The following is a 13483-nucleotide window of genomic DNA, read 5'->3' as shown; positions in this document are numbered from 1 at the left end:
TGTAAAACTAAAGTTGATTAGTCAATATTTGGGAAAACACCATCCGGTTTACAATATTATCCAATCGTAATGATTCTTACAAAATTGCAGATTTGTGTATTCCACTCGCATTCGCGCAAAATAGAAACATATTCAAAATCTAGTGTACACATAAACAAAGTAAGAAAGGTTGAAAAAATACATTATGGCTAATTCTGAAGAGACTGCCCAACCACTTGCCAAAGTACAAAAACTCTCTGAAACCATGTCAGACGATGCCAATGACGTAGAACAAAGCCTTGATTTTTATAGACAAAAAGCACTGGAAGATATCGATGGTTGTCAGAATAAAATTGATGCACTGAATGAAAAGGCTAGCGAAGAAATTCTCCAAGTAGAACAGAAATACAACAAGCTAAGGAAACCACATTATGAGCAAAGGAATGAGCTGATAAAGAATATACCAAATTTTTGGGTTACAGCAGTATCCTTTTTCAAAACTGAAACTAGAACTTTGATACATAATAATTTGGGTACTAGCTATAGTTGTTGTTTTCATTAATTGATATATTTTTAAAGGTACGACTTCCCAGTGGTACAAGTATACGTTGGTACGAGTTAACTTTTTTGGTACGAGTTAAAGTGGTACGAGTTTTCGGTGGTAGAGTTAACTTGCTTCAGTTTTCATCATTTCCCTTGTCCTATCGCAATTGGTAACAGGTCATTTGTGGCAATACTAATTCTCATAATTTGGGAACGATTTTGGGTCAAAAGTAAAATCAGAAAAATACTGAACTCTGAAGAAAATTTTAAAACTGAAACATACCTGGCAACTTTTCAAAATGCATCCCTATTCAAATGGCAAAAATTGAAATAAAAAAAATTGAATGATGAACCCATACAATGTTTATATTACCCAAGCCGTTGTTTGAGTTCTCATGTTCAGGAAGCCTTGGCCCTATATTAAAAAGACATGTACATTGTAAGATATACAATGTATGTCACCCTTTCATACAGTATAGAGAAAAGGATAAATTTGAGTTATCTTTCTTGGAAAATTTTGAACAGAGGTGCTCCTACCGTTCAAGGCTTTAATATGCTGTTTATACAACTTCACACTAGGAAATCAGGCTGGGAACAAACCCTAGATACATGTAGTTAAAAGAATTATTTACCCAAGTTCACAATTAATGAAAGTTTATCCCTTTCAGATTTTCCCTCTGGCAAAAATGTATATGCCAAAATTGTAACCCCCATCAGTCTACTTTACTTGTTGATTTTTTTCATCACATTGAGTTGCATAAATTTAGTTATTTCAAAGTCAGTAAATTTCTTTTGTGTGTTCCTGAATGCTTTATAGGAAATTCACATCAACCACCTGCCTTGTCATGTTTGCAAGTAACATAAGTCATGTAAGTGCAACTAATACCTTTATTGCACTAATTTTACAAAATTAAAGTGAAGGTTTTCAAAGAGTCTTATCAAATAATTTTTTCATCAATTCTTTCCCATTATGCATGTCTTTCAATATACATGTAGTTACTCATAGCGTTTACTTCAAATCAACTTGTGAAGTCTTCAGTGAGAACAAGGAATCCTAAAATATGCAAATCTTGTATTTTGACTACACAGAATTTAAGTTGAGAAAGAAATGAATTTGAAATTTTAATCTTTAAATATAGAAATTACTCTCAATGGTTATCTGTGTAAAATGTATATATTTTTAGCTATAATACTATGAAACTACAAGTCTTTACTATTTTGTGTTGAAATAAGCTTAAGAAATTATATTGCCCAGTATTACCTGTTTCTTGGAGTATTGCCCAGCCAAAGAAAACACTGTGTACTGTTTTCCTGTCCAGTAAAACCCAGGTGAATATACTTTGACAACCCTAAACGTCCAAAAAAAGTCGACTTTTAAATAAGCATATAAAATATTTCATAAGCATGACTAGTATGACATATATGTATAGATCTATTTCTTCCAAAAAAGAACAAAAAGCATGCTACGTAACATGTATGGCTTAAACTTGTGAGTGTGTCACATGACACATGTAAGTTGGTCATCATATTGTACACATGGAGTTCAAGTTTCATTGTTTATACCAAATTATACAATGTATTTGTTATACGTTGTACATTGAACAACATTCTTTACATGTTATTCTAAAGTAAGCAACCCAGTAATGTATTCCTTAACAGTATTTCAGTTTGTAAATCATCCACAGATTTCTGCTGTTCTAGAAGATGTAGAAGAAGATTGCCTTCATTATTTAAGTAAAGTAAGTTTTATTTAAGAAGATAGTTTGAAATTTGAAAATTTCATGCATTGGTGAAAAATAAGGGAGTAAAAAGCATCTAAGAAGTAGTTTAATCATACCACATTTATCAATGCACCTGTCTATAGTCTTGAAACTAGTTAGTTTCTAGTTGTCTGGTATCATTTCCTATCATGTCACATGTGGAGCAGAATCTAATACCCTTCTGCAGCACCTGCTGAGATTCCCCCTTTTTTAGTGGTGTTTGTGTTGCTTAGTCTTTTGTTTTCTATGTTGTTGTTAGTATACTGTGGTTTGTATATTTTTTTTTTGAAGGCTTCAGTTTATTTAACTTATGAGTTTGAATGTACAGTCTCTCCTGTTTAAGTTATATTGATAGGAACTTATTACAATAAACAACAATATTTTCTATAAAGCTACATTACTGTCTGTACATATCAGTTTGTTGACGATTTTCAGGCCCAGCTATATCATAGTCTAGTGACTGAATTAATAAGTAATGTTACTGTCCTTGAGATTGTCTTTTTCTGAATTTTATGTGTTATACAAGTAATGTAGTTTGTTATTCTTTGATTTTGTTTTATACCTTTATTTTATGTTGAAGGGGACTTTAAGTTTGTCCGTCTGTCTGTCGATCCGTCGGTCCAGCAAATCAGTTTTCCACACTTTTATTTTGATGCTTGAAGATATTGATTTTAAAATTGGTATATAGTTTTATCATGACAACAAGTTACAGATCAAGTTTGAATTTTGTTCCGGTCTTATGATTTTGTGCAGAGTTATGGTTCTTGGACTTACAAAATCCCTCACTCAAATAATCAGTTTTCAACGCTTTTTTCTGTTATGCTTGAAAATATTGACTTGATATTTGTTGTAAAGTATACACTATGACAAGTTATAGATCAAGTTAGAATTTAGTTCCAATTCAATGAATTTTTAACTGGTAGGGGACTGTATTGCCATCAATATTCACAGAATGCTTGTTACAAATAATTTAAGATTTTTTTTTTAATTTCAGCTTGAAGTAGAAGAATTTGAGGATATTAAATCAGGATATAAAATCAGCTTTGTGTTTGCTTCAAATCCATACTTCAGCAATACAGTACTTGTGAAGGAATTTCACTTATCTTTTACAGGTTTGTATCTTATTAAAGTGTTATTTATTAGCCTTTCTTATGCTCCTTTCTAGATTAAGAAATCACCAATACCAATCAGTTGATTTTGAAATAACTTGTTTATGTTGTCCTCACAATGAATACTCATGAAATATTTGCTGCTGAACCTTCAACAGCCAAATACCAATCCATCTATATTTTATTTAGCCAATCATGGCACCCAGTGCTGAACACAATATACATGTATGTAACACACAACAGCAATTTATTGTCAGGGTAAAACAAAATGAAAAATACAATATCAAAACTAAAAGAAAAATTAATACAATGTAGCATCTTATATATAGGATACACAATAACATAATCTTGATAATGTCATTATGAGGAGTCTGTTAAAAAACTTTTTTTTGGGTGTGTGAGCTTAATCGTTTAAACTTATTATTGAATAGGAGATCCAACCTCAAAATCCAGTAAAATAGAATGGAAAAATGGAATGGACATATCTGCAAAAATAAAACAAAATGGAAACAATCGGAAAAGAAAACGAGGTCAGAGTCGAAGCTTTTTCCAGTGGTTTGAAGATAATACTGATCCCTCAGCTGATGACATAGCAGAAGTAAGTACACTGTTAATTCTTAAAATTGTTGCAATGTTTTATGAAGGCCAAAAGAAAATTAAAGTTGTATTTCCGTATGATTTTAACAGTCTTCATAAATAATGTATAAGAACAAAGCTTTCAGAATAGTTTTGTTTACAGTATAATTTCAGTTAATTTTGTCTTGCTCTATATAGAGGCTACAAATGTAAACATTAAGCCAGGATTTTTTAATTTGTTGGTTTACGGATCCTCCGACCCGATTTTGTCGATTTCCAGAATAAAAATAAAATTGACTTTTCATGCTTTTTTATTCCCGCTGACCCTAACAAATGCATTATCCCTGAAAAATAATTAAAATATTCTTTTTTTTATGAAATGAAATGCGTTAATCACTAACAAAATTGAAAACACTTTCTGTAGTGAAAAAATAAATTCCAGTTTACGTTTCTAAAAATAGACAAATCAATTATAACTGACCTTGAAATGTTGTTTGGGCAAATAATTTTGCGAAACGAAACCTGTGTTTAAAACCAATTACACAATAAGTTTGTTTCCCGTATTTGTCATCAGTCCATAAGATGCATCATCTGATAGAAATAGCCTTGTCCAAATGTGGACAGGTTGAAGACATCAAGTTTAAGTACTGAATATTAAATAATCATTTGGAATTTTCTTGTTTCATAGATAATAAAAAAATATCGTCCATTTGGATAAAAAACGGGAAGGCATGACAACAGATTAACTCGATATTCTGGTTTTTACAAGTGGACGAGTCTATTACGTTTTTGACACATGTGTTGAAACTTATTTTCGTACACTTTTTTTTCTTTATCAGTTTTCGTGCTTGAAGGTCATAATTCACCAAGTTTTCTGGAATTGATTAAGAGCTATGCGAATCTGTTTTTCTTGTTTGTGAAATGATGATTTAATTTCGTCTTTGTCTGTGCACGGTGCACCCCCCCCCCTTTTTTTACGGGAAATTATTAGAATGTCATGCGATGTTTATGACAGCTGAGCAATAAAATTTCATCGAACTAAAATCTAAGAAATGATGACAAAATAGCATAACAAACATATTGTTAGAAAGGTGAAATATATATTTATTTTGCATATTTTTCTTTTTTTTTTCCTGACCGACTGACCCGACTTTTTCATGGGGAAAATCCGTAAACCAACAAATTAAAAAACCCTGGCCTTATAAACAAATTTATTGATTGGGAATATCAAACAAATGTTTTTAAAGACTCTTAAGATAGTAATTTGTTTTAGTTAAGATTGTCATTGGTTTTATGGATTTTCCTAGAAAAGTATGAAAAGTACTTTATGAATGTTGTGTTTCTTTTGCAGTCTCCAAATCTTAAAACAAAAAATGCACTTGTTTTTGCATGTCAATGAACTTCATTTCATAAGACTTAATTAATGATATATTTCAGGTGGTAAAAGATGACATGTGGCCTAATCCATTACAATATTATTTAGCATCGGACATTGAAGTAGAAAATGGAATCAGGTTTGTATATTTTACTGTTGAGGGATTTGTATGGATTAGTTAAGTTTAAACATATTTATTTATAGTTGATTGGGGAAAAATTTATTGCAACTTATATTAATCCCTTTCCATTTTGTTGGTGTGAGTGCTACCTTGTAGGGGCATTAGCATGCTCGGATTCTACCAGTACATGGAAATATATGACATTTCTCTATTCAAGATAGAGATTCAAAATTAAAATTTTTGAACAATAAACAGTTGAGATTTTTAGATCATTAATAAAGCCTGATATTTGCACATTTTATAAGAACTGCAAAAAGACAAGGATAGCTCGAAAAACACCAAATAGACACATTTTTCTTTTCTAAACATTACATCATTGCCAAAGAAGAAAAGAAAACTTTCAACCAATTAAATTTTGTGACATTTGGGAGTACAATGTATAAAAAGAACAGGAATAAAATTTGGATTTTTATTAATTAATGTAATTAAGCAAATTTGAAATTTAGAAAAATTAGGTTGCTGTGAAGTGGCTAGAAAGGCTAAACATGAAATAAGGACATTAAGTGTACACGAACATATGTGGCTTTACAGTATGTAATCCTTTACCTTAAAACATATTGTTGATTCTGCACTTCAGTCAGCATAGCAAGTTACTAATCGTCGCTGGGCTTCTAAAATGTCGTAAATTACAAATTTTTCAATAAAAAAAATTCTCACAAACAGGCTTTGAAATTTTTGGCAAAATGCATGCTTCCAAAATGTTGTATGTGAACTTGAACATTTTTGTAAATAGCAGTGAAATAAAAACTTTGACATTTCTGGATTATCCAAGAACTTAAACTATTTTCACAGAAATAAAGAAATGTACAATTATTTTTTTCCCAAAGCCATTCTACAACGATTTTTAAGTTTTCATACAACATTTTGGAAGCAAACTTTACAAACAACTGACATTGGCAATTTTGTAATATGTCTTATTTCACACATTTTGATTGGTCTAACTGTATTCTATTTTGTAATACCAAAGATTTCCTGCCGCCCAGACCATTGGTGTCAAAAAGTATTTTTAGCCAAAAAAGTCATATATGACATTTTAGAAGCCCAGCGACGTAATATATTGTTCAATATTGAATTATAAATGGTTCTCATAGTTCCTGTTAGAAATTGAAGATTATTTTTTCTGTAGTGATGATGACGACGATGACATGGACGACTCAGTGGTTGTATTAGATGAGGATGATGATGATGAGGATGAAGATGGGGACCAAGGTACAGTATAACCTTATAAGGCCTTCATTTGTTAATAATTCTTTTAGTTTTGGACAAGGACCATTATTTTAATGGATATTTGATGTCATGGTTTTGCAAATCTCTGCATACAAAGCCTATAGAAATTTTAAATTCATGGATCACCTGTTCCCACTAAACCCATGAAAATTGGTATTTATAGTGAATCCATAGTAGTTTAATAATGATACCATTTCCTGGAAAAATTACGTTGTTTTTAACAATCGCTTATAAATTTCAGTGTGCACTTGTTGCATTAAAGTATATATTGGATATATGATTATGAGGCAGCTAGTTTTCTTTTAACTCTTGACCCTTCAAATCAATATTAAGCAATGTTCAAAATAGAAAAAATGCATATTGCCAACATTGCCTGAATTAAAACAATAACAACAACTGCATGTGAAAAGAAATATTTTAAAGAAACTGCTTCAAGGGTCAGTCTCACATACCACACATGTACATTTTCCATAGTTTTTGTCGAGCCTGCAACTTTTGTTGCAGAAAGCTCGACATAGGGATAGTGATCCGGCGGCGGCTACGGCAGCGGCGGCGGCGGTGTTAGCTCACTTCTTAAAAGCTATATATTTTAGAAGGTGGAAGACCTGGATGCTTCATATTTTGTATATAGATGCCTCGTGTTACGAAGTTTCCGTCAGTCACATGTCCAATGTCCTTGACCTCATTTTCATGGTTCAGTGACCACTTGAAAAAAGGTTCAGAATTTTTGTAACGTTGAATTCTCTCTTATTATAAGTAATAGGATAACTATATTTGGTATGTGCGTACCTTGCAAGGTCCTCATGCCCATCAGACAGTTTTCACTTGACCTCGACCTCATTTCATGGATCAGTGAACAAGGTTAAGTTTTGGTGGTCAAGTCCATATCTCAGATACTATAAGCAATAGGGCTAGTATATTTGGTGTATGGAAGGACTGGAAGGTGTACATGTCCAACTGGCAGGTGTCATCTGACCTTGACCTCATTTTCATGGTTCAGTGGTTATAGTTAAGTTTTTGTGTTTTGGTCTGTTTTTCTCATACTTTATGCAATACGTCTACTATATTTGTTGTATGGAATGATTGTAAGGTGTACATGTCTAGCGGGCAGATGTCATCTGACTTTGACCTCATTTTCATGGTTCAGTGGTCAAAGTTAAGTTTTTAAGTTTTGATCTTTTTATCTAATATTATATGCCAAAGGTCAACTATATTTGGTGTATGGAAATATATTATGATCTATATGTCAGTCCCGCAGGTTTTATTTGACCATGACCTCAATTGCATGGTTCATTGGACAGTGTTAAGTTTTTGTGTTTTGGTCTATTTTTATGCCCCACCTACGATAGTAGAGGGGCATTATGTTTTCTGGTCTGTGCGTCCGTTCGTCCGTCTGTTCGTTCGTCCGTCTGTTCGTTCGTCCGTCTGTTCGTTCGTCCGTTCGTCCGTTCGTCCGTCTGTCCCGCTTCAGGTTAAAGTTTTTGGTCAAGGTAGTTTTTGATGAAGTTAAAGTCCAATCGACTTCAAACTTGGTACACATGTTCCCTATGATATGATCTTTCTAATTTTAATGCCAAATTAGAGATTTTACCCCAATTTTACGGTTCACTGATAGAAAATGATAGTGCAAATTTCAGGTTAAAGTTTTTGGCTTCAGGTTAAAGTTTTTGGTCAAGGTAGTTTTTGATGAAGTTGAAGTCCAATCAACTTGAAACTTAGTATACATGTGCCCTATGATATGATCTTTCTAATTTAAATGCCAAATTAGAGTTTTGACCCCAATTTTACGGTTCACTGAACATAGAAAATGATAGTGCAAATTTCAGGTTAAAGTTTTTGGCTTCAGGTTAAAGTTTTTGGTCAAGGTAGTTTTTGATGAAGTTGAAGTCCAATCAACTTGAAACTTAGTATACATGTGCCCTATGATATGATCTTTCTAATTTAAATGCCAAATTAGAGTTTTGACCCCAATTTTACGGTTCACTGAACATAGAAAATGATAGTGCAAATTTCAGGTTAAAGTTTTTGGTCAAGGTAGTTTTTGATGAAGTTGAAGTCCAATCAACTTGAAACTTAGTATCCATGTGCCCTATGATATGATCTTTCTAATTTAAATGCCAAATTAGAGTTTTGACCCCAATTTTACGGTTCACTGAACATAGAAAATGATAGTGCAAATTTCAGGTTAAAGTTTTTGGCTTCAGGTTAAAGTTTTTGGTCAAGGTAGTTTTTGATGAAGTTGAAGTCCAATCAACTTGAAACTTAGTATACATGTGCCCTATGATATGATCTTTCTAATTTAAATGCCAAATTAGAGTTTTGACCCCAATTTTACGGTTCACTGAACATAGAAAATGATAGTGCAAATTTCAGGTTAAAGTTTTTGGTCAAGGTAGTTTTTGATAAAGTAGAAGTCCAATCAACTTGAAACTTAGTATACATGTTCCCTTTGATAAGATCATTCTAATTTTAATGCCAAATTAGAGAATTTATTCCAATTTCACAGTCCTTTAAACATAGAAAATGATAGTGTGAGTGGGGCATCCGTGTACTGTGGACACATTCTTGTTCTTAAACTATAAGTAATAGGTCAACTATATTTGTTGTATGGAAGCATTGTTAGCTGTACATGTCTGCCTGGCATGGTTCATCTGACCTTGACCTCATTTTCATGGTTCATTGGTCTTTGTTTAACTATCTTGTTTAATGTTAAGTTTATGTGACAGTTGTAATAACGCTTTATACTTAGGACTATCAACATAATATCAATGATTAGTAAAGAAGGCGAGACATTTCAGTGTGTGCACTCTTGTTCTTTAGCTATAAACAGCTTTAAAAAATTTTACAGTATGCAACACTTAATTAAGAATCTTTACAATATTCATGCTAAGAAGCAGCCTTTACGTGTGCAAAACTTACATGTACCTTTGATATGAAGTAGTTTTCATCTAATGACAAATGAGGAAAAAAGTCTGCTTTTTAACATGACAAATCATTATTTTTCTCTCTAGAAGATGAAGTTTATGAGGTGCTAGATGATGACGATGAGAATGATGAAGAAGTGAATGAATCTATTGATGGTAAGGCTTTCTTGTAATTTATGGTTTCCCCTTGTCCTCTGCCTGTATCCTGCAACATGGATTTAATCACGCAAATAGTCAGTTTTCAGATATTTGTTTTTTATGCTTAAAGATATTGACCTGAAATGCATGTATGCTATATAGTTTAACTCTTTGGATATTTTTTGGGAGTGTTATTGTCCTAGGGCTTAGAAAATTCACACATACAATCAGTTTTCCCACTTTTTTTGTTAAACTGAAAGATATTGTTATTTGTATATAGTTTGACCATGACAAGTTTAAGATCAAGTTCTTATTCTGCTCTTTTCAGATGATTTTTTTTTGCAGAGTTATAGTTCATGAAATATAAGAATAAAACAACTCTTTTAGTAAAGTTTATTCGCAACAGAAAGTTTTCATACATTTTAGTTTGAACCTCACATTATATTGGGACTTATATATTTAAATAGGAAATATAACAAATAAATGATTAATTTTGTTCCAGTTAAAATAATTTGTAACAGGTATTTTTATTACCATACAATACTTGCAGAATGCTTGTTACAATATAGATATGGGGAAAGCAACAAGACTTGACATAAGTTGAATTTATCCTGTTTTTTTGTCAGGGGGGAAATGGCATCTTTTTTTATATCAACAACATGGTTTTGTCTTAGTTGCAAAGATAGTCTCTGAAGGAAGACTAATTAATGTTATATCTGTCATTGGCAGCAGTTACAACTTACAAAAAAATCTTTAAAAGATTTGAAATTATAGTGTGTTCTTGATTAGTAAAAAATAAAATTACAAAAAATTATCTCTGAGGAAGACTTGGTACAGGCATTTTCTTATGTAGAAAATGGTGGATTGAACCTGGTTTTATAGCGCTAAACTTCTCACTTGTATGACAATTGTGTAAAATTCCATTATATTGACAACGATGCATGAACAAAACAAACAGACACAATAGGTAAAAATGTCACAAATAGGGGTACAACAGCCACATGAACCCCTACCTAAAACTGGTGGTGATTTCAGGTGCTTCGAAAGGGTAAGCAGATCCTGCTCCACATGTGGCACCTGTCGTAATTGAATAAAAGAAGACTCTGTACCTACCTAGAGGATCAAAGAATGAAATATGTTGATTTAAAATCATTTTTACTAGGGGAGATAATTCAGAAATTTTACTATAATAATTATATTGTTTCCTTTAACAGATGATGATGTGGAAGTGTTAGATGACATTGAAGAAGAAATAGCAGATGATGATGTAGAGGAAGTTAATTTAGATGATTCAGAAGAAATAGATGAAGATATATTAGATAATTCAGGTGGAGAAGGAGACAGTAATGGACTCATTGAAATCAAACCTAATCAATCAGAAAAACCTACAGACAGCAAACCATCAGAAAATGTGACAGATGAACAATCTAATAAAAAAGACTCATTGTTAGAGGAATCAAATATAAACACAGAGGAAAAGACTCAAAATGAAAGTGAATCAAAAACAGAATAGATGATTGTTATTATTGTTTGTTTGTTTTGTACTTTACTATTTGTTTCATTTCATTCATAACTTACATAAGATTTCTCATGGAAGGGTTTCATCTACTATTAAATATTTGTGTAGATTGTTAAAAAAGATAAATATAGGTTAATGCAAGTGTAAGTTTTAATGATATAACTAATCGGGTATTACATCTATTCTCTGATTTGTTCATTTTTATGTACATACACTTGTGTCATAAAAAAAAAAACCATTACATACAACAACTGTGTTTTCTGCCTAATTGCAGAGATTTTTAAGTGTGTTTTGGTAATACAAAATTAAAATTGTTGTAAAACTCATCTTATATGGAAAATTCCTCCATAAATGGGATTGGGTATTGAAAAAAATCTTTAATTTTTAAAATTCAGTAAATTGGAACCAAGGTGGGGTATTAGCAAATAGATTTTTTCTAATATCTCATTAGAAGTAATGATCAATGAAATCCAAAATTGTAATTATTGGGCATTTGAGTACAATGATTCGAATTTGTTGCTATCTTAAAAAAAGTCATATTTATCTCAAGGAATTTTCTATTTGATATATAAAAATGAATGGACAACATTTTTTCTGCTAACCTGTGTTGCTTTAATTTTTACATAAACACAAAATTCTAATATCAATTTGGTAGAAAATAAACCACTTGACACATGAGCCAGTCTATTGCTATTTTCAACCCTTGCACATAAGTCATACTATATTATTTGGCACATGTGTCATTCAAGGTCACACTGTCTTCATGTTATTGTTAAGAATCATGAAATAAATGTTAGTTCAGGATTTTTAGCTCATTTAATCAGCATTGCATCAATGATTTTCATTTTATTTTTTTCACCAATTTTTACCAAAATTGACAATTTTGTGAGTTTTGTTATTGATGTCATAATTATAGAAGCCATGTCAATTCATCAATTTTTAAGAAATAGTGGTTTATATGTCATACATTAATTTGAAGTGTACGCTCAGAAAATATAATTAAATATATATTTGAGTATCATTTCTTATAGTTTTTCAAATATAAATTTTTAATGTACAAAGATTGTTTTTTGAATTTTCCTGATTAGAAGTCTGAAAAACAAAGAGTTGTGAATGATAATGTGTTGCCTGACAAAGCAACAGTTATAGGCATTTAGAAGTTGCCAGACTTTCAATTAGGATATTTACACATGTCAATTTAGTCTATGGAAATAGCTATAATAGATTCTTTCATCAGCATCATACAGTTATAGAAACAGTCTGTGGGTGGATTTTTTTAAAACTTGTATAACTTGTATAGAAGATTTCTGTTATCAAGCGATACATATATGTATAGCCATGAGGGAAACTTTCCTTGGCCATTTTCCTGAGAACAGGGTTCCTAAATAATCATTTACTAATTTTTGTCGTAATTATCCAATTTGAAGATTAATTTCTGGTTTTAAAATGGCAGCAATGTAATTATAATTGTAATTATAAAATTAGAGAAAACATATATTTTTAGTTGTTATTGAGATTGATTTCAAAGAGAGGAATAAAACAATGGTTGCAAGTTTTTAGCCGTGCATGTCACATATTGTTTTAAATGCATGATATGGGTGTTATTTATCTGGTGAAATATGTCATCAAATATTGTTGCATTAATATTCAATATTCAACTTTTTCAATAAAATGTGAACCATTGTGTAATGTAGCGCTAAATTAGATCCTATGATATTCAGTATTAATTGTATGATGAATATATTCAGCTAATGTCTTGTGTGATTTAACCTTTTTCTGTCCGTAGTGATGTATGATACATATGTTAAAGTTTGACCTAGATGTCATTCATGGGGGGGGGCGAGACCATTTTCGGGACGCCGGGATTGGCCAATTTTAGCAACGGGAAATTGGGATTGCCTTGTTTAAAGATCGGGAATTCGGGATAGAAAATCATCGGGATACGGGAAACCCACGTTTTTAGCCATGGGAAAACGGGATTTTTATGTTAACGGGATTGACAAAAAACTGTACCTTGGACAGATAAAAGTGCCATTTTCATCATCTCCTTGGCGCTATTTTGCCGGCTCCGGCAAAATAGTGATTTACATAGAGTTTTGCTATTTTGCCGGTCTTAACTAAGATTTTAATAGAAGTATAGAAATTAAGAATA

General features: G+C 31.6%; 1 protein-coding gene across 2 annotated transcripts; it reads left to right on the top strand.

The window, feature by feature from the left end:
- Positions 1–74: 74 nt before the first annotated feature.
- Positions 75–13037, top strand: LOC143069308 (protein SET-like). Of its 2 annotated transcripts, none has more exons than XM_076243885.1 (8): positions 75–463; positions 2190–2261; positions 3277–3394; positions 3823–3989; positions 5405–5481; positions 6650–6732; positions 9765–9830; positions 11027–13037. In XM_076243885.1, exons 1-8 carry the CDS (start codon positions 185–187, stop codon positions 11323–11325), a joined length of 1161 nt encoding a protein of 386 aa, XP_076100000.1. In that variant the 5' UTR covers positions 75–184; the 3' UTR covers positions 11326–13037. The 2 variants fall into 2 exon arrangements, with proteins under 2 accessions (XP_076100000.1, XP_076099992.1); XM_076243877.1 differs by having other exon boundaries at positions 76–463; positions 9762–9830.
- Positions 13038–13483: the final 446 nt, after the last annotated feature.

Source organism: Mytilus galloprovincialis, chromosome 1 (genome assembly GCF_965363235.1).
Source record: "Mytilus galloprovincialis chromosome 1, xbMytGall1.hap1.1, whole genome shotgun sequence".
In the NCBI taxonomy this organism is placed as follows: domain Eukaryota; kingdom Metazoa; phylum Mollusca; class Bivalvia; order Mytilida; family Mytilidae; genus Mytilus; species Mytilus galloprovincialis.
This window is presented reverse-complemented; position numbering and strand designations above follow the sequence as displayed.